Raw genomic sequence first — 21962 nt, 5'->3', positions numbered from 1 at the left:
TACTTACTGTAACTGTAGTTGGAAGGTTCAGAACCGTAACCATAGCAATTTACGTAGCAATCCGCATTGTTTACGTCTACTGTACAACTGCGCCTAATTTAAACATTTTGTAATGCTATTATTCAAGATTTTAGCTTAAACTTTTTCAGAATTCAACAATTTTATGTTCTGTCCTTTCCTTGACATCAATTATTTTTAATGACATTTTAATTTATCTTGCTTGTATCCAAAATAATGATAGGATAAATATTGCTTTGTAGCGAACTTTACAAAATGTTAACTTCTTTAACAACAGTTTTCTTTTTGTTCATCGATTTAAAATGCGGTGAGTAATGTTAAATATATGAAATTATTTCGAAACTTATGTGTCAAATTCGGTTTAAAATCATGTCAAAAAAGATATAGTAAAACCTGTCTAAAACGATACTATTGGGACCTAAAAAAATATTGTTATAGACAGGATATCGTTAGAGACAGTTTGATTATTCATGCTGAAATTTTGCTGGGACCTAGGAAAATATCAATATAGACAGGTTTATTTTTATAGACAGTAGCGTTATACACAGGTTTCACTGTATTTTGTTAATCTAAAGATGACTTTATATTTGATAAGGAAAAAAAAAACACCCACCTAGTGAACATTTTTCCTTCCATATGACATAAGAAAATGTGGTGTTAGATCATTGCACGTTGATTGAGAGTCTAAAAATATAGTACGCTTGACAGATCTATCCAAGACCTCCATATATTAAACGTTATATCAGGTTTCCATATATACAACGTTATATCAGGTTTCTATATATTGAGCCAGATATGTATATTATATTTTAGTATTGCAACAGAGATTATCATCTTCCCACACAGGAGCATGCACAGAAATTTTGGGCCAGTCGCAAATGACTTTTACGGGCCTCCCTCCATATTGTTTACCCCTACGTCCCTACATATATCCCCCCCCCCCCTCATTTTGAAAATCTTCAGCCTCCTTCAGGCTCAACCCTAGTCCAACAAGTGTCCCTTCTCTTCACCCCCCCCCCCCTTTGTTCACTTCCTTTTTTCCACTCATTGTGTACGCAGCAAACCGCAAGAGGTTGTGTTGAATGATGTGATAAAGTTTTTCCAATGTTCTTGCTGTTTATCTTAGGGAATCATTGCAGTTAATATTTTGATTTCTTACATCAAATTTTTTATTTAAATGCTTTATGAAGAGCAATATTTTTGTTCTTATTTAGCACAAGAAAAACATTAATAATTTCAGAGTGTTAAGTCATTAAGGATGAAACCAATGTTTTTTTCTAAACTGCAATATTCCTGTCCTTGCTCAAAAAATGATAGATTAACTTGTGTAAAAATGAAACTGAAGCTAGAATGTTTTAATAACATGTTTTGATGTTTGTAACATAGGTTAAAACAAACTCTATTAATATTTTTCATTTAAATACTTTTTTTACTTGATAAATATCATTACCTGAGGTGCGTCTCAACCACCACGTTAAAACAAAATTAGTTGTTTAAAGTAAGGAATCTATATATTTTTCTAAAGAAATTGTTGTTTAACCTACTGAAAACCATTATACAATGTTGTAAAGTATCAAAATAATGATTTTTCAAGGTTTGCAACATTCTATAAAAAGTAGCAAAACGAGCTGATGTGTGCATCACATGACTTCCTTTTACACCAATTTAATGTTATTTCTCTATTATTGCAATTTTAATGTGATTCTCTCTCTAACTCTCTAAATATCACCAACAATGGCTACATTAAAACCAGATTTTAAAAAAAATAGCCAAATTTGTCGCCAAGTTGGCGAAAAAATTTGGCAACAAAACGGCTACCAAAAGACTGGCGATATATCGCCAAGTGTCCGCCAAATTGTAACACCACTTGAGTTTGCATCGAAATTAACAATGAATTCCCCCCAAAAAGGGGCAAAAGTCCCCGTTAGAAACACCCGAATGCAACCAAAAAAGGAGGTGCACAACTAAACCTCACTAGGAGTCTACGTACCAAATTTCAACTTTCTAGGACATTACGTTCTTGAGTTATGCGACATACATACGCGCATACGTACATACAGACGTCACGAGAAAACTCGTTGTAATTAACTCGGGAAACTTCAAAATGGATATTTCGAGCGTCTATACGTTCTTAGGTACATATGTACGTGTGGTCGGGTCGAAAAAAAAAAACTCAGCATTCATTTGGGGGTGAGCAAAATGGAAATTAAGGCCGATTTTTGAGTGAACATTTTTTCGCGAATACAATACTTCCTTTTTTGTAAAAGGAAGTAAAAAAGAGTCACCACTGAGCTGAATATATGTTTTTTTAATCTCATTCTTATAAAATAACAAATCAGGAATGGCTAGGTATATTTGGCAGGAGAACAATTAATTTATAAGAAGCACAAAAAAAAAAAAAAAATCGTCGCCAAGTTGGCGAAAAAACTTGCCGACCAAAAGCTTGGCGATACGTCACCAAGTGTTTACCAAATTATAACACCACTTAAGTTTGCATTGATATTAACAATGATTTCCCCCCAAAAAGGTGCAAAAGACCCCCTTAGGAACATCCGAAAGCAACCGAAAGGGGAGGTGCACAACTAGACCCCACTACGAGTCTATGTACCAAATTTCAACTTTCTAGGACATACCATTTTTGAGTTATGCGAGATACATACGCACATACACACATGCGCACATACATACAGACGTCACGAGAAAAGTCGTTGTAATTACCTCGGTGATGGTCAAAATGGATATTTCGCGTGTCTATACATTCTTAGGCACTTTTCCGCATGTGGTCGAATCGAAAAAAAACTCAACATTCATTTGGGGGTGAGCAAAATGGAAATTAAGGGCGATTTTTGAGTGAAAATTTTTTCGCGAATACAATACTTCCTTTTTTGTAAAAGGAAGTAAAATGGTCTTTGATTTTATTGTCATGGCCCTGTCAAGGAATTGAATTAATGATTCTCACATCTGGTGATAGCCCCCATAAACCTATAATTTAGTTTTGGAATTGTGACTTCATTATAGAAATAATCTTAAATGGTTCTTTTTGTCAGAAAAAAAAAGTCAAAGAGGGTTTTTCAAGGTTAATATTGTTAAGTATTTTTAACGATTCATTTCCCTGTCTCTGACAATTAATAAAATTTTATAATAAACATACAATGAATGATAAACTCTTGTTTTTATGGTATTTTCACCCTTACTTTTAACTCGCGTTGATTTTTGTTGTAAGATATTGTGACGTAGTGAGTCACAGAAGTAGCGTTGAAAGAATCAAAGCTTTTAATTTAAAACAGTCACACCACGAACCAAAGGAAGGACGACTAAACCCCTTTTAAAATTTAACAAAAAAAATTTATTTATAGAGAAAAAAAATAAAAGATGATTAATCATTACATAAATGGGGTTACACATTACTCTGGCAAACACAGTTGCCTCGTGGTGATCACAAAAATCACGGTTTCCATACGAAACCGGAGAATGCCATCGGGCACCTATTTCAGTCAAGTCCAAGAGCAATCTGCCTTCCCAAAGTTCAGACCAAAGTCTTTGTGAAGGCAAGGGGCTTGTCAGCTAAGCCCCCTTAAAATTTCCTATTGGTGGGAACATGGTGACGAGCACAGTGACGTAGTGGTTCCGTTAGAGAACTCACGGCCCGGATTCGTTGGTTTATCCGGCGCCTCATTAACATGAGGATACACCTCCACGTCTGTGGTTTGCGGCAAGTCAAAACGGATCTCTGGCCAGGCCTGACAGCAAACTCGACACACTTGATTTCGAAACTGTCCAAAGAGTCGCCAGCAAGTCGTGTCCATTCATCAGGTGCGGGAATCCAACCCAGACACAAAAGGGTGCAGAAGAATAGCTGTCCGTCAGTTCTCCGCAGAGTTCAGTCGGCATCCCAGTCGCACAGTGGACGAGCGGCATCGAAAAGGGCACAGGACTGACGATGCCACAATATAAATTCACCTTAATTTTTTTCTTTCCCCTGCCGTCATTTCCCCGTCACATGTAAGGAAATAAAATGACCACAATAACTACTTTTTGCAAACCACCACATTGCATTGTTTTGAATTTCATTAAAATGGTATTTTCTTTTGCCATAGAGATTACCATACCTTCAGTAAAATGCATTATTTCCTCTAGGTGTAATTCCCCTGTTATATTGCGTGCCCTGTTCAAATAACATTAATTTGAATTTTGGTTTCTTGAATTCAAATTATGTTTTTGGCAATCACGAGTGTGTGTGTGTGTATATGTAGGCATGTGTGTTTGTATCTGTGTGCAGGTATGAGTGTGGGTAGTTGTGTGTATGAGTGTTTGTGTGTGGTGGTGAATGTGTATGAGTGTGTAGGCATATGTGTTTGTGTCTATGAGCAGGCATGAGTGTGTGTAGGTGTCTGTATGTATGTGTAAATGTCTGTATGTATGCATGTGTGTATGTATGTGTTTGAGTGTGTGTTTGTGTGTGTGTATGTGTATGTGTGTAGGTGTATGTATTTGTGTGTGCGCGTGTGTGTGTAGTTGTGTATGTATGCGCGTGTGTGTAACATATGGATGCAACCTAGAGACGATTTTCGCTATAGGAGCAGCATCGTGAGGAGTCGGTGGACGGTGATGTTGCACAGGGTGCTGTCGGGAAAATAAAATGATAGCACATCACAACAGTCAAGTTAGAACAATAAGCAATTGTGATTGCCCCCCCCCCCCCCTCCAAAAAAAAAAGTTCATACAAGTGTTTTAAGGTTTAAAGAACTCCATTATCAATGAATTAAGATGTGAGCTTCTATAGTTGAGGTAAACCTACCCCCCCCCCCCCCCTGAAATTAGAACTTCCTTGCTTTTAGTACTTTTTTTTTTTGCAAAAATGTAAAAACATTTCTTCTCCAGCAATGAGTAAGTTATTAAAAATGTCAAATTTTAATAACTCTAATCTGTACTGAAATCGGTTTCTATGGGGTAAATATCCTACTAAATCATGGGGAAAATATCTGAGCCCCCCCCCCCCTTAAAATTTTGCATTTGGGTGCCTTTACTGTTCTGCATAGCCTTTACAATATTACAGGTTAGGTTTGCCCCAACTGTAGATTTTAGCAATCAGAAGCAGACAATAATGCACACACACACAAAAAAATAATTCTATACCACATGGAAAGTTTTTTTTAATAATTTTTAACCATGCATTTCTATATCACAAATTGTCAAATTGCTATAAATTCCTAAACAACCTTAATTTTTCCTAATTGATTTTTTTTAAATAGCTACTGCAACAGGCTCATCTTTAAAGTTTCTCGTTATTGGTGACTGGGGTGGACTTCCTATCTTTCCCTACAGAACTTTAGTGGAACTGAATGTCGGAAGAGAAATGGCAGAAGCTGCTACAAAACTTGGCATTGATTTTGTTCTTACTTTGGGTGATAACTTTTATTTTGATGGAGTTAAAGATGTTGATGACCCAAGATTTAAAGTAAAACTTTTATGTATAGTTCTAAGATCCTGCTAACTTTTATGACCTATTATTTTGTTTCCAACACTTTTTAAAATTTGTTTCAAGAAATTTATCATGAAGACTTTTATTGCTTAGACTAGCCATATTTCTGAAAAGTTCTACCTGGACACCAAAATTCCCCCGCCCCCTTGCATTGTGCAGGACATGTTTACAATTGGTGATTTACCTTTTGTAAAACCATACTGCTATTTGTCTCTAAGAAATTCATAATCTTCTGATTAAAGTTTCAAAATTTTTACTAACCAATGAAGTTAGATTCACAGGTCTATAATTTGCTGCATTACTTTTAGAGCCTTTCTTGAAGAGCAGTTATATTCGACAGCTTCCAGTCCACTGGCACTGTCCCTTAGTTATAAGACAAGTTGAACATATTTAAAGTAACATCCACTAATTCCTCTGCATATTCAACTAAAATTTTTTGTTTCATATCATCAGGTCCAGAGCTTTAGTTGCTTTGATTTTTTTCAAATTAAATAAAATGTCCTCCTTGAAAAACACAAAATTTTTAAGCTGTATAATAGCTTGTGTCAACTGTTAGGATACAGTTCTTTTTAAAAACATGAGGGAAAAGTTATTAAGAACATTTGCAATATCACCATTGTTTTGAATTAAATTTCCATGCTCATTAACCAGTTGTCCAGTTTAACTATTTCAAAATTTCCCAGAGATAGTGTAAGCAAAAAAACTCCTAGGATTCCTGTTGGTGTTATCTGCTTCAATTCGAACCAAATACTTAAAATTATGCCTCATCTTGCTATACTGCAGCTATACTACACACTGCTTAGTTTCTTTAAACTGATGAAAAAAAGCTTACTTATAATTTAGAGCTTCTTTAATCTTTCTAGAGAACCACATGGGTCAAATTTTTGTATCAACCCCTTTTCTTTTAAAAGGAATATAATTCCCAATCCTTTAATTAGTAAATCGGAAACAAAAGAGTTTTGCGTTTATAATAGCCTCAAGAATTTTATATTTTTTATTGTTTAAAAAATATTATGTAAATTTCATTAGTATATCAAAGGATGACAAAATGCACATGCCATAGTATATAAAAGCACTTAATTTCTCAAAACCAAAAGTCCACTTGCATGTGAATACATTAATTTCTCAAAACCAAGGGGAATGGTTCCCTTATGAAGAGCATACGCCCTTTTAAATAATAATGCCGCATTTGAATGGAATAGAAAACTTGAAAAAGTAGCAGAATTTGTATTCAGAAATTTTGTTTCTTTTTTTTTTTTTTTTACATTCAAATTTTTCAGTTTGAATACTTATTCAATTAAACAGATATTTTTTAAAGATATTTTATCTTATTTATAATTTCATAACTAAAGTACAAAGAAGCAAAGGGGTGAGAGTGACAAAAATAAAAATTTAAAAATAAGTTTAGACTCTGGGGGAGGGGGGAGACATCCCTCTGTTTGATTTCACCCCTATTTATGAGTTCATGGGCAGTTATTTTGTTTTCAAAGAGAAAAAGAGCAAGACCTTTGCTTATGAATATGAGTCGAAGATACTCCAGCTTTGAGAAATGTAGCTTTTATTTCAACTTCTCATATGTTACCTAATAAAACAAAAGATACTTATTTGTTTTTTCTTTCAACAGATCTGTAACAAATTGTTTAATTTTATTGTTTGAACTTCTTTTTTTTTTCTCTCATTTCATCAATATACTTACGTAAAATCTAGTCTTTAGGTGAAACACTTTAGTTTTAGTAACACTCATACGTATTGATCAATTCATCTGTGAATATTTAATTTTTTTTTTTTTTTCTTTTTTTAAGTAATGAAAGTGTAAGAAAAAATTGCAAATGGTGTTAAAGCTTCTAAAATATTTTTTTAATTGTGATTCATTAATGCTTTGATTCTGTAACTCCCCCACAGGAAACTTATGAATCTGCATTTAACTATGAATCTCTACAAATTCCATGGTTTATTATAGCTGGTAATCATGATCATTATGGCAACGTATCTGCTCAAATTGCCTATTCTGCAAGATCTGATCGATGGTAAGTTTATGAATTTTGTAATGACTTTTTTCTTTTTTTTTTTTTGAGAAGAAAAATATGTGGCAGTAACATAAAAGAGAAGCAAAAAGAAGTATTAACTTCCAGAGTACACTAGTAAAATATCTAAGTAACTCATTATAAAAAGTTAATATCAACTGAAAGTGAAGGTAGGAGTGGACACATAAAATTTCCGGATATTTTGAGCAAGTGAGAAAAAAAAATGGTTCATTCATTTAAATCGAGGAATTTTCTTAAAAAGGCATTGATTGAAATCATTTCAATATAAATCATGTGGGGTTTTTTTTTTATAAAAAAAATCATTTAAAAAGTGATTTTGCAGGTGTTCTAAATATAGATATGTTGTTTTTCTTTGCTTGTCTATGTCTCAGTTCATGCTCTCTGTGTGAGATTTCAATAGTGTAGAACTGCATTATCTTTTCAGAACCTTGAAATACTGCTGATTCTTTGTGGAAATGAAATCAAGAACAAGCAAAAATTGTAGTTACAGTCGAACCTGTCTATCTCGAGTTTCACTAGAAGGAAAAAAAATTCGAGATAAATAGGTTTCAACATATAGAGGTTTTGAGAAACTTATTGAAATTTGGAATCTTATGATGGACATTTGAATTTTATACTAAAGACAATACATGCGAAAGATTAAAATGTAAAGAGCAATAATTAACTCTTAAGATATCCACAATTTCCACATCGGTTAAGGTTCCATATCTGACCAGTCCACATGTGTATGTTTTAAAACGCACTCGTCCACATCGAGAAAAGCACATTTTGAATTTTATATTGCTGTTTTATTTGACTGAAACTTTTGCTCCACGGACATTCTGTTTTTAATTATTGTTGAAAGCGTGCTAGCTGTACTAAACTTGGGAGCAATTTCTTTTTTTTTTTTTTTCGTTAATGGATTGCTGTTCAAAAATTCTAGAATTTTCATTTTTCATCATTTGAAAGAATTTTTAACTTTCTTTTCACGCCTATCATCTTGGTTTTCTAAGCAATCATAACTTCAAGAGCGCAACCACAGAACATAACCAAAATCAGAAAGCAAAGTGAAATGGCTTTTAATTTGACAATGACCATTAACCATGAACTTGAAAAACTAACCCAACATATAAAATCTGTCAAGCTCACCTCATTGTCCCATTATCTGCCCTCTGCTGTGCTTCTGAGAAAGTGCTCAAAACGACTGTCTTTTCGTTAGTCTTCCTAGAAAACCAACCTATTGTTGGACAGGGGGCATTTCTCCCTTTTTTCCACTGCCCTCTCTGCCCTTGAGGACAATGCTACTGTTTCTGTGTTCAAGAAACCTTGTTAGTTGTTACTGAGTTTCGAATCCGAAAATGACAGCATTGCTAAAATTCGAGATATAGAGGTTTTCGGGATTTTTTTTTCGAGATAAACATGGAAAATACATTGAATTTTAGCTGCAAATGCATGGAAATTAAAAAATTTCGAGATAAGCAGGTTTGAGATAGACAGGTTCGACTGTATTTATTAATATAGTTAAATTCTTCAATACTGTCAAAACACTTATTTTTACTAGCAGCAATTTTCACAAAAATGAAGAGATCACTCACTTTAAGAACTGAAAATTTTGCAAATTTCATATAGAACTGAAAATTGATTCTGTGTATGAAGTTAAAATATTTTGCAAGCCTTTAATTTCCACAATTAAGACGGCTTCACGAATATTGAAAAAATTAAAACCTCGCAAAAATAAGTAATTTTACAGTATATGATTCCTCTGCTAAAAACATACTATGAAAAAACTATAAACTTTTAATCTTATTCAAAATTTTTCTTCTTCATAAACTCCCCATCATTTAGTATAAAGATTTAAACTTGCCACTGAACAAGGAAGAATTGATAAATTCTCCTAATGTTTGAGCCCCAGTTGTCTGATTAAAAGTCAATGACCCTAACCCAGTGATGATGAACCTATGACACATGAGTTCATTTTAGGTGACATATATAGCCAGCAATGAAAAAAGGCAAATTCAGTTTACAAACTTCAATTTGTAAGAAATGTGCTTAAAACATGAATACAAAAATTGGGTTGTGTGAAAAATGAAATTCATGTCATTATTGAGACAATGGCATATTTAAGGGGGTGCTGAAGGGGCAAAATAAATTCAAACTACTTATTGTGAATAAGGATTTTCATGATTAAATTTGGAAAATTCTTGTAATATTAGCCCCAGGCCCCTCCCAAAATAAATTTCTATATTAAAAGCTCCTGTATTCAGAGCATGGATCTGCAAAACTTTCCTCAGTCAGATCAATGATTGTAATTGGGTCAGCAGTTTGATGTTGATTGATGTTTTTTAGTGATTACTTTATTTGAATGAGTGAGCCAAACTTAAAATTACGAGGTTTTCGAATTATTAACCTTATGTATTTTTTGATATTGAATCCTTTAAAAGTGAACTGAAAAGCTTTTAAGTGAGGCATGAATCTAAAAATTATAATTAAGTATCTAGTGATGTTGAAACAAACGAAAGAAATTGACTGTTAATAGATGAAGTTAGTGACTCTTGCAGGGGCATGCACACGGAAGGGGGGGACATTTGGCCCAGGCCCGAAGGCCCGAGCCTGAAGGGGGTTCTATATTTGTAAAACTGGGCATGAAATATAGGGGTAAACATTATGGAGGGAGGTCCGGGAAAATGACTTTGGGACAGGTTCCAAAATTTCTGTGCACGCCCCTGGGATCTTGCTTGGCTATGAAGTCAATCAACTATAAAGTGCTACAATCAAAGACTAGTAAACAAAATTTAGAGCTAAAAATTCCATAAATTTCTTGCTTCTCATAAACTGTTTGTTTTTTTCCATTATTTTTCCAAATGTATCTTTTTTTTTAACACGTATACTTAGTTTTATTTTTTATTTATTTATTTAATTTTTTTGTTACATGGCATTTAAATTTTTTAAATAAATATTGAAAATGTCAGAACTTTTTTTTTTCACTTGTGCAAGTATCAAAAAAAACTGAGTGGGACAAGCCACTATATTTTTGTTAGTGATTTGAATAATTTTGAAACAGAAAGCTAAAAAAGTTCACCAACACCGCACTAATCACTAGACCACATGGGATACTGTCAGCTTATCAAGAGTCAGGTTCCCTCTAAATATGTTCCTGATCACAGAATTTCTATAATGAGCTTGTAATATAAGATCTTTGCTTAGCATACTTGGGACTTAATAAATTATAATTGAGACAGTATGAAGTAAAGGGATGTAAGTGGACTTTTTAAAGTTTCAAGTAAAAGACGTTTCAAGTTCAGATCCTAGGTAGACTTTCACTGATTTTTTTTTTCTAAATCATGTATAATAGCTGCACCAGGGCTACTAGTACTATCTTTTGCCCACAAACGGAGGAGAGGTTCCCCTATTATTTGTGCTGGATATTCTATAATTTTAAATTTGGCACTTACATCAATTTGCTTCTCAATGCTCCCATTTTCTTCTGATCTGGTGTTTCCCCCTGGCAATTTTAGAAGGAGGCTATCCTCTGTTTCTTTCCAAGCAGCCTTTGATGCAACCTGCTCTTTTCAATTGGGGGGGGGGGCTGATCGGTAAGGCATCGGACTTGTGACCAAAGGGTCCCCCGTTCGGTCCTAGCCGGTCGAAGATCCACCTTTAAATATTTTTGTGGAAACAATGTCCTCCAAGTGTGGAGATGCTGTACCAGGGATTGCTTCTGATCTGGATTTAAAAAAAAAAAAATAAATAAAAATAAATAAAATATAAAAAATAAAAAAAACAGAGCTGTCTTCCGAGTCCCATCCGACTGGTTAAACCACAAATAGTAGTAGGTGCAGGGGCCCTGGATTTTGAAGTGTGTATCAATTATAATATGTCTTTATTGTATTTACATTCTCCATTCATTTTCTGTGATCATATATTTATCATCTTATGTATTTTGATTTTCTTATGTACTGTTGACAGGATTTTCCCTGATTTGTATTATCGCAAAAAATTCCAAGTTCCTTCTTCTAATGCTACGGTTGAAATTATTATGCTTGATACTGTAATGCTTTGTGGGAACACTGATCCTCTTAACCCTTATGAGCCTCCAGCTTTTAGAAAATATACAAAATACCAAGAAGAAAAACAATGGCAATGGCTGGAAGAATCACTAAAGTTATCAAAGTATGTATGTTAAAAGAAATTAAACTGTTCTTATTCTTAACTCATACTTTTTGCCTGTTATTTTTTGCTTAAAGATAACGTTACTGTTTTGTAACTTGAATCTCTGAGTAGCAACAAAATTTTTTTATTCTTTTCAAACTAAATTTTACTGAACATATAAGTTTAACATAGCCAAGTAGTATTACATTAAAAATTTCTCCCCAAGAAGTATAGATATGCTTGCCTAAACACATATTTGTTTGCAGTACTCATAAGGTAAAATTTCGGCATCCATGTTTATTTTTCAAAATGTCCATTGAAAATTATTTAATGTTTCTGGTTCTACTTTCATCATAATTGCCCCCCCCTCCCCCCCTCTTATTTGGCACTTGCAATTTTTATACCTAGAGCATCACATTGGTGGGAAGGAGGGTCTATACAAACAGGGCATTTACAACATTTTATTTACCTTTTTTTGTGAGTATAATTTATTTTGTGTTGGACAACCTAAACATAATCTTTAATTTTAGTTTAAGAAACATGAAAATTGCAATAAAAATTTAAGACTTAGGATACACTTTATTCTGGGTTCAAAATTAGGAACATAAAATTTTACTGTTATTGACACATAGCTTTTTTATTTTATTTGTCAAAGTGCTCTCATTAGGCATAATTTTTAAAAACTTGAGTTGCTTAAACACCGTTGGGAACTACTAAATGTTGCAGTAATTATACATTTAATGAAGAATACTTTAAAACATCACAGCATTGCTGACAAAGTTAGGGCAAAATATACAGACAAATATTAAAAAGCAGCTAATGCTAAAACTTTCGAGAAATTGGCAATGTCAGGTAAGTTTGTGCTTGTGTACAGATGCTTTTTTTTAATTTCGGCTCGACGAAATGAAATGGAGGATAGTCAGCTTAGCCATTTTTACATGTACTTCATTTGTATTTGAAACTTCCCAGCACAATGATAGGAATAGTTCTTGTAGTCTCCTGTGAATTGACTGATATTCATCGTCACCTGTCACTGTTAAAGCTCAAAAAACGTAAAATTAAGGGTAAAAAAAAAGCAAAATTATTGTACATTTTTGCAGAGTAAGTATATTTTTCAAAAACAATATACCCCCTTGGGATGATTAACAACAGCATGTGCAAATGTTTTATTTTTCCTTCTTTTGCATTTTTGTCCTCTATTTTACTTTACCTTTATTGTGCAAACTTGCAGATTTGGTTTCTGCTGAAAATAAAACATGTAAAGAACATCAAATCCCAACATTTTTCTAGTGTTTTTGGAGAATCAAAAACACGTTTTTTCAAATATTTCAACTACTCATTTTTGTAGATACTGTGGTTTACCTGCCCATGGCAATGTAGTTGTATATATCGCCCCTCAGAGCAACAGTAAGATATCTTAGGGTTATTTCTGGGCTTAGATATCTTACTGTTGCTCAGAGACGACAATATGTTTGGCTTACTTAACAAGCAAAATCCTCATTTTAAAAAGGGCTCCCTATGATTAAAAAGTCATAAAAAAGGCAAAAATGGATGAATTATGAGTGCTGCTTCTTTTGAATTTTGGTTAGGAAAAACGTGAAATCAGTTTTAAAAAAGAATTGAAATATTAGTAACACGAAATAATAAAAATACATTATATATAAAGTTAGACACAAAAAAATCGTAATTGTAAGTAAAATTATTGTCATGAGTTAATATTTTTTTAAGTTAGGCATAAAAAATAACAACTGAATGTGGAATCAAGTTATTGAAATGAAATTTTAATGTGCAAATTATAATTAACAAACGCCTATCTCAAGTCCAGCTGCAATTGCTCAGCATTTTTTATTATACAATAAAGGTTTTGAGTTTCCTACTAAATTTATTTTTAATATGTCCATTGTTTACTATCTGCAATATTTTGAATCTTACCTCAACAGAGTTATTCTACCTCCCTCGTCAACAACTTTTCAATACTACTGCATTTTTTTGCCCTTGCAGTTCTTGTTTTTTATCCTGGCTTTTCGGTTGACGTACTTTTTTAGTTTCTGATGGCCTATAGCTGTATATTTTGTTTTATCATACATTTTCTGTTTGCTTGTCCATTTTTATCATTGTTGTGAGCTTTTCTGTTTTGCACAAATGAAAAGACCTGATCTGTTGGCCTCAAAACAGCTGTTTGGGAAACTTTATTTCTATTGTTGTATTTTTTATTTGTACTTTTAAATATGTTGTATCACCCCTTAAGTTCTCATCTTTGTTTGCTTGTGCTGCCTCAGACTTGCATCAGTGGATTTATGCATAGACAGACTAAACATTTGCCTGGGATAGCAAAATGTGAGTTGTGAAATCATATTTCTTCGCCTCAGAGCAACAGTAAGATATCTAATGCCAGAAATAACACTAAGATATCTCACTGTTGCTCTGAGGCAACGATTTTTAAGTTAACCACTTTAGTTAGACCGTCCCAGCATAACATGTTAAATAGAAAAATTTCGGAACCCCAAGGTGTTTTTTTTTAAAACTTTTCAGTGTGAGAACTAACTTAATTCAGCACCTATAAATATTCAAAGAATTTTTTTTTGAGCTTATTATTTATCACTTATTTTATTAGAATTATTCTTATATTAGTATTTACTTATTCAGCTGACAGTCTGAGGAAATGAAGCAGGTAATCAAAGCAAAGAAAATTGGAAACAAGCACAGATCCACAACAGAAGCATAAGTCTCATGATCCCCTTTGGTGACCAAAGATAGCCTAAGGCTTGGCCTGTGTGCTCAGAACTTTTATTTCAAAAAATTTACTCTAGGTGCCCGTTTGTGCCCCCCCCCCCCCCTTTCCGATAATGAGCTCCTCCAAATCCAGAAGTGTATCTGTTTTTGATTGGAAATAGGCAGGAGGGTGGCGTTACGACAGATCCACCCCCTGAAAAATCTTTTAAATGCTTATAACATTTAGTGCAGGGTCACAATAGACATTTGCTCCCCCCCCCCCCCCCCAGGAAATGTCAGAAATAAATGTCTCCTTGTTCTGTTCCCTTGTTGTCTCTGGCTATTTATTTCGATGTTGCTCAAGTTTAAATTTCAAAAGTTTGCAAACATCAATGTGTCTTTTTCCCAAATTTTCATTGATTTCAATAAACTGGTATTTTACAGAGCTGAATATCTTATTGTGTGTGGACACTTCCCTGTTTATTCAGTAGCTTTGCATGGATCAACTGACTGTCTTGTTAAACGATTAAAACCTCTTCTAGAAAAGTATCATGTATCTGCTTATTTTAGTGGTCACGATCATAATTTGCAAGTAAGTATTTTTCAGTTTTTATTTACTGATAAAAGTTACTTTCTTGAGCTCATTAATACTTTGTTCTGTGGAGATAATACAATGCACAGTTGTAAGGACAGGTAACAGTTGTAAGGAAAACTCTTGTACCAATCAAATTTTTATTTTTGCAAAGTCAATTTCAACCACTGTCATGTACAATATTGCATCCAATTCACCAATTAAATATCAAATTTTTCACCTGAACGAGTCAAAAAGGATAGTGAAGTTAAACTGAAGGTATACCAAAACACTACACAATAAGAAATAACTTTTTGTCTGCATCCTGTTTAAATAGTCAATTCCTACTAATTTTGGGTCGAGAAAAATGAACATGGTAGTGGATTTTTTTCATTAGCTCTTGTTTTCAAGATACACAAAAGCCCACTGGCAACCCAATGACCTTGATATCTGCGTAATGATATCTGCAAATTGTAAAGATATCACATTTCCTTGTGCACATTGCTCATTACTTCACAGTTTTTTAGTAGAGTAACCTGGAGGAAGTGACAAAATAGAATTTCAAATACAAAAGTGACGACCAGCAACAGGCTCTGGGCCCAGCTAGACTGGTCCTAGTCAATTTACAATCCCCAGTGAAGATCAATGGCCCTCTTAAAACTGTCTACTCGTTTGCTCATTACCACCTCTTCCGGTAAGCTGTTCCAAGGTTCCACTACCCTGCTAAAATAATAATTTTTCCTAATATCCATGTTAGCCTGAGATTTAAATAGCTTAAAACAATGACCCCTTTTCCTGTTTTCAGTGCTAAACTTTAGCCCCGTAACATCTTTCATTTTAATAATTTTAAACAGCTGAATCATGTCCCCTCGGTCTCTTCTTTGCTCAAGACTGTACATTTTTAGCCTTCTAAGCCTTTACCATTGGTTACAGAACTTTCGTAGTGGTTTTTTGACCATCTGGTTTTAGTGCTTGTCTTCTCTGTTACTCAAAAATATTTGTAATACATGCTTTAAAGCTTCCTAAGGGTTTTTTTTCCTTTCCTTTCAAAGTTTTTTCAAAAACAGCGACTTTCATCACTGTGCGTATTTGAAGGGCCGTTAAAAAATATCTCCATAACCTTAGCTTTAATATAGGTGTGCCCACCCCCTAAATTCAAAGGCACTCTCCCTCAATATTGCAGAGCCCCCCCCCCCCCCAAAAAAAAAAGGAGAAAAATACCCCTCAACCCCCTTAAACATTTCAATGGCGCAGTCTGCGTCATGACTCCCCCTTCCCCTAGGTGGGCAACCCTGATTTAATATATCTTGAAAACTTCCCTAAAAGGTATTGGGAAACCATCTTTGTTCACAGCTTTCACGAAGTTCTTCATTTTTCCCAGCAGAATGTGTATGGGTGGAAGTAGAAATGGATGGATCTACTAGAAGCTTATTTTGAGCCCAGAATTTTAATTTCTATTCTATTTTAAGTTAATGTAGTGAGATTTTCTATCCCAACCATAAGATGAAACATAGAAGATAGTCAGTCCTATGAGGAGTTCTTCTGTCTGCCAGGAAAAAAGAGCATTAGTGAGAATTCACTTCCCTAGTTGGCTCTGTATCTTGAAAACTAGATCTAATCTCAATTTTTTATGCTGGTTTTCGCATTTCATGAGGCAAAATGCTTTGGAAATAGCTATTTTTGAGTTGGATTCACTTCTGGTGTTGAGTAGTGAATCAGTCTGGGTAAATTTTGCTGTGTTTAATGTAACCAATCCCTTACTACTCATCCTGTTCTGCAATGAGGAAATCTCATGAAAGCACATACATTTAAGTACAAGCTCATGTTATCTTTGTTTTATGAAGTACCATTTGTTCAATCTTTTGAATGCCTTCAAAAAATATGAGAAACTACATTGTATCATAGAAAAAAGTAAATACAGGAAATTTTTAACTGTTTGATAGTTAATTAATAATGATAATAGTTAAATCAATTAATAATTCCTTTTGTTTTACTAAAATCAGGGTTGGCAAAAACCCAGGTTTTTTTTTTAAAAAAAAGGCCCATGGACCCAGGGTTTTTTGAATAAAACCAAAAAAAAACAAAGTTGGGTTTTTTAAAAGAAATGTGGGGTTTTTTTTGTCTTTTTTAAGGGAAAATGTGGGGTACTTGTAGCATATTGTAGCGTATGTATATGAACAAAGTGCAAAAATTGTCTTCGGGTAAAAAAAGCTGGAAAACTAGTTAAAATTCAGCGTTTTCTGAAGATAAGTATAAAAGACGAAAAAACCCAAGAATGTTGAAATTTCAGATTTTTTAACTTTCATTATTACCAACAGTTAAGGCAAAGTTACTTCTCAAGTGATAAAATCTATTGTTCATTTTTAATTACTACATTTTTTTTCTTTTTTGCATTTTGCTTTATTGTATTTCATTTCGTTATGCAAAACTACTGTAGAACCTCAAGTAGTTTAAATCCCTTTTTACTGAATTCCAGCTTAATCAAGACATTTCTTTGAATTTTATGTTGCCTGTTTTTCTATTTTTGTGTACAGAGTAAGAAATATTAAACTTTTTCGTAAGATAATGAAAATACTGTACCTGTTCTGTTTTCTGTCGACCATTTGAAAAATCTGTTTCTTTCTAAAAAATATACCTTGTGTTTATTCGAGATTTGTGACGTGTTGGTTAGCAGAAAATAATTCACATGAAAGCCTTTTAACTAGATTAGTTTCCTCTGTACAATCTACAAATATTGAGAAAATCAGATGTGACAGAACTTGGTCAAGATAATTTGAGTTATTTATTGACCAGTTAAAGAAAAAATTTGAATACATTTATTTAAAATCTTTGACGTATTTTTTTAATGCCGTTGAGAGTTAAGAAATACTATTGAAGTTCAAAATTCATTTTTTATCTATTATTAGTCTGTGGTGAAGAACAAATAAAAAAGAAGTTTAAAGTGTGAAGGTATTTAAATTAATTAATTTTTTTAAAACTTCTCAGAAAATTTTAAAAAACCCAAAAATGGGCTAAATAATGGGTTTTTTTAAATGGGTTTTTTCAAAAAAAAAACCCATTGGGTCCAACCCAATTAGGTCCAATTTGGCCAACCCTGACTAAAATGGTTTTAATATGCATAAAACTTGGCTTGTTTATTCCGCTTTTTTATATTTTTTTCTAATAGAATTTCTCCTACAAGGTTTCAGTTTGTACTCACATTCTGTATGTCCGCAAAAATTAAATATTGTTTCATGCAGCAGGCATATAGATTCATTAAAACTTCAACTTCTAAAACAACCTCGCGGTCTCAAAAAAAAAAAAATCTCTTTTTGTGCTTTTTTAACGCTATTTCCTACTATTTTCAACTGTATCAAAAAAATAAAAAATACAGTGAAATATTTTATGGATTATAATACTAAGTAAAATAATAATTAAAGAACAATGTATTATTTTGTTCTTCCATGGCTAAAGTCACCAATAATTGGCTTACAAACCATCAGTGAACCTTGGTTTTAAAATGATTAAAAAGTTATTGCTGTATGCTGTTGTGTATGGTTTAATTCAGATATATCTAGCTTTAAAAAAATAAAATAAAAAGTTATCTTCAGTTACCTTTTTTTTTCCAAAATCTGATTCTGGAAATTAAGTGTTTAAATAATGATCCAAGTTTTATAAGCTTCAGCGATGTATTGTAATCTTACAGTCAATAAGTACTATAAAATATTTATATCTATGAACACTAAAAATCATTGTTGTTTAATATTTTGATCATTGGCAATTTAGTAAGTACTTTTCTTCACACTCTCTAACCCATTTATAATTCCTTCCTGTATATTCTTTTTTTCAACTCCCAAATTTTGTTCAAAAATCCTTCACGTACACATGATGAGTATGCATTTTATATTCAAGCTATTCATTCTACTAAATGTATGAAAAAACATCACAAAATATCATTTTCCATGAAGTTCACCTTTTTTTGTTAAATTAAAAGTTTTACATGAAAATGCAGAACTTAATCATGTGGCAGCTTTGTTGCCAATTAATATGTTTACAAAATTGAAAATAAAAAGTTGTGAAATATTTGAGTCTCTAACATTAAAAGTAATGTAATGAAACTAGAAATTAGTGATAGTTAAGAAGATGTTACATTAAAATGAAATTACTTACTATGGCATTAATAGAAATTTAAATTTGAGTTTTCTTTTAAGTTTTCATTTAACAATATTTTAGTTTCAGTTTTGGATTAGATATCTTTTTGAGACTTAACCAGAACTTCTTGTGCATATTTATCTGGTCTTAATACTGTAAAATTTTAATCACTAAGAATTTTTTTTGTAATATAAGTTTTCAGTAATTTAAGGTAACATGAGCTTCAATTGCCTTGGACTTTTGAGATCCTACTTTATATCATCGCCTCAAAGCAACAGTAGAATATCTTACTGTTATTCCTGGGACTATCTATCTTACTGTTGCTCTGAGGCAACTATATGTGTTTCCAAAATATTATAATTAAAAAAATATGTTTTAATGTATATTTTTTAATTCCAACAAAAGTTTTTAATCATACATTTTATTAAAAAATATGACAGTACTTAACAAATGTTTTTTATTTGTACACAAAAATATTATAATGCCATATGCTTTATAAAAAATGTATATGTCAGTTTGATTTTAATGATTTAATCATTGTTAGTATTATTTGCTTTCAAATATTTACTCTATGATTTATTTTGAAGTATTTTTTTCCTATGAGAAAATAGTTGTTTATTATTCTCGTAATATGCAATGCAATGATGTTTGATATCTAATTCATTTTGTTCAATTCCATTACTTTTGCAGTAAAAAACTTGCTGACACTTTTTTTTGTAGATTTGTTAAACTAAGGATCATTTTATTCTAACTAAATGATTGGTTTAAAAATTTGAGTATTTTATCATTAATAAATGATGTCATAGCATTGTGATTGTAATGGAACTACATAATGATTGTATTTCTTACATCATAGCAATAATTTTATGTATCATAAAAAATCTGGATTTTCATTTTGTCCAATTTCTTCTGGAACGGCATGGTTTCTTATAAATAAGTGGACAAAAAGTAACCCTGAGTGATGTTTTGGGGAACTAGACTATTTGCATATGAAATGCCCCCCCCCCCCTTTTTTTCTTCAGAAATTTATTCTTTAAAGAATGAAGCTCAACTAATATTATTTTTCTTTCTAGCATATTCAAGTGAAAACCAATTCAACTGTCATGGATTATTTTGTGTCTGGAAGTGCAAATTTTATTGATCCTTCAAAAAGGCATTTCAAGGAAATACCCCCAAATAGCTTACTCTTTCATTGGGGAAATCCTTATTCTTTAGGAGCATTCACGTTTATGGATATAAGTGCCAAAAACATGACAGTTGCATTTGTCCATTCTGTTGGAAAATTTTTGTACAGCTATTCCAGAGAACCACGTCAGTTTAGGTGATAAATTTAGTGTGATGTCAATTGTGACTTTAGTGAAAAAAAATGTATTTATTTATATATTGTAACGGATTCGGTGAGGCTTCCAACTTCTCGAAAGGACGACACAGTTCTTGATTAAAAACACAGAGAATTTATTTACACTATGTACAGGAAAGAGCGTCAACAACTGCTAAATTAATCATCAGCAATTAAACCAATATCACTCAACACCGTAAACTCAACGTTTACACACGTATTTACTTCCAAATACGAAAACAACACAGCGAAATGCCTTGCAATAAACAGAGCTAATACACTCTCAGAACAAATTCTCAATCGAAACTCAACTTTTTATCCAGCGTAACGGTTTTATAAACATCGAAAGAAATCTCTCAACTATTCCAAACGCTTCTGGAAAATAGTAGACCGTTATCAAATTTTATCAATGAACAAAAAAGAAATAGGGGGTTCGTATACTTTAGCCGAATGAAAAGGGGTTGTATATTCATTACGGGAAACTATTTACAGGTTACGTTGCTACAATAATTACTATTTACAGAATTTGTAACAATATTTATTGTCAACTGTATTTTTAGTATGGGCTATCAGTCCTGTGTCAGCATATTTAACTAGACGTATATCTTGAAACAAAAATGATTCTGGTTGAGACTTGTCATGATGCGCGCGATTAATTTTGCCAAATTATACGAAAAACAAAAATATAACGATTTTAGGCCGTGGAAGTGGAAGCATCGCTGCCGCGCATAACCTCAGACCAACGACTGCCTTGAATGCCCAAGAACAAAATTTAAAAGAGACTTACCCGGGGATTGTGTGTTGAAGACGATAGTAAACACAAAATTAATTACCATACATTCTTTATTCTACGTTACTTCCAAGCAGACATGAAGACAGGCACTAGGCATGGTGATCACCAGAACATTTCACACATAGTAAAAAAACAAATGCGAGGAATCCAGACTTAAGAGTTCAAAAAGAAAAGGCGGAGCTGGCAGGGGTTGCAAAGTTCGTTAACGGTCAAAAAAAAAACGTAGAGTTCTCGCGGAGGGTGGTGAAATATTTAATTGTAATGTACGGAGGATGGACAGTTCATTATGGCGGGGTGTAATTCAGGGATGACTTATTGTTGACGATTTCCGTTGAAGGCCAATGTACGTTGAGACAAAAAAAATGGCGCTGGCTGTAATCTCCATGGTGACAATGTTGAGCTCATCACACGCTTAAAAAGGAATCGAGGTACTTTCAAGGTAATTGCGGATCCATGCCGTCACCTCATGGTATGTAGATCATCGAAATAGTAGTTACTTAAGGGGACGATTCAGGTGCACTCTGCGTGCCGCCATCGGACGCCATCATTCAAACAGGTGATGGATCACCTACGCTCTCATCTTCGGCTGCGACGAAGTAACGGTCTTGATTATTATATTTTAAACATATATGAAAAAAAAGACTTTCACCTCATGTTGAGGTCTTAACAATTTCGCGGCGAGCAACGGCCGTCCCCTGACGCCGTGCACCGATGCTTCATTATCGCCATCGTAGAACAAAAAC

The 21962-nt window shown here is 33.1% G+C and overlaps 1 protein-coding gene across 1 annotated transcript; it reads left to right on the top strand.

Annotated features, from left to right (window-relative positions):
* Nucleotides 1–99: 99 nt before the first annotated feature.
* LOC129217567 (tartrate-resistant acid phosphatase type 5-like) lies at nt 100–21060 on the top strand. Its single transcript, XM_054851891.1, has 6 exons — nt 100–325; nt 5271–5476; nt 7403–7527; nt 11491–11694; nt 14830–14977; nt 20161–21060. Exons 1-6 carry the CDS (start codon nt 274–276, stop codon nt 20410–20412), a joined length of 987 nt encoding a protein of 328 aa, XP_054707866.1. The 5' UTR covers nt 100–273; the 3' UTR covers nt 20413–21060.
* Nucleotides 21061–21962: the final 902 nt, after the last annotated feature.

This window comes from Uloborus diversus, chromosome 2, assembly GCF_026930045.1.
Source record: "Uloborus diversus isolate 005 chromosome 2, Udiv.v.3.1, whole genome shotgun sequence".
In the NCBI taxonomy this organism is placed as follows: Eukaryota; Metazoa; Arthropoda; class Arachnida; order Araneae; family Uloboridae; genus Uloborus; species Uloborus diversus.
This window is presented reverse-complemented; position numbering and strand designations above follow the sequence as displayed.

Bases quoted from the DNA above. Each gene is read 5' to 3' on its own strand.
- LOC129217567 (XM_054851891.1), top strand. From the start codon at position 274: ATGTTAACTTCTTTAACAACAGTTTTCTTTTTGTTCATCGATTTAAAA. The intron at 326-5,270 runs GTGAGTAATGTT...TTTTTTAAATAG, and splicing joins GTTCATCGATTTAAAATGCG to CTACTGCAACAGGCTCATCT. The intron at 7,528-11,490 runs GTAAGTTTATGA...TACTGTTGACAG, and splicing joins TCTGCAAGATCTGATCGATG to GATTTTCCCTGATTTGTATT.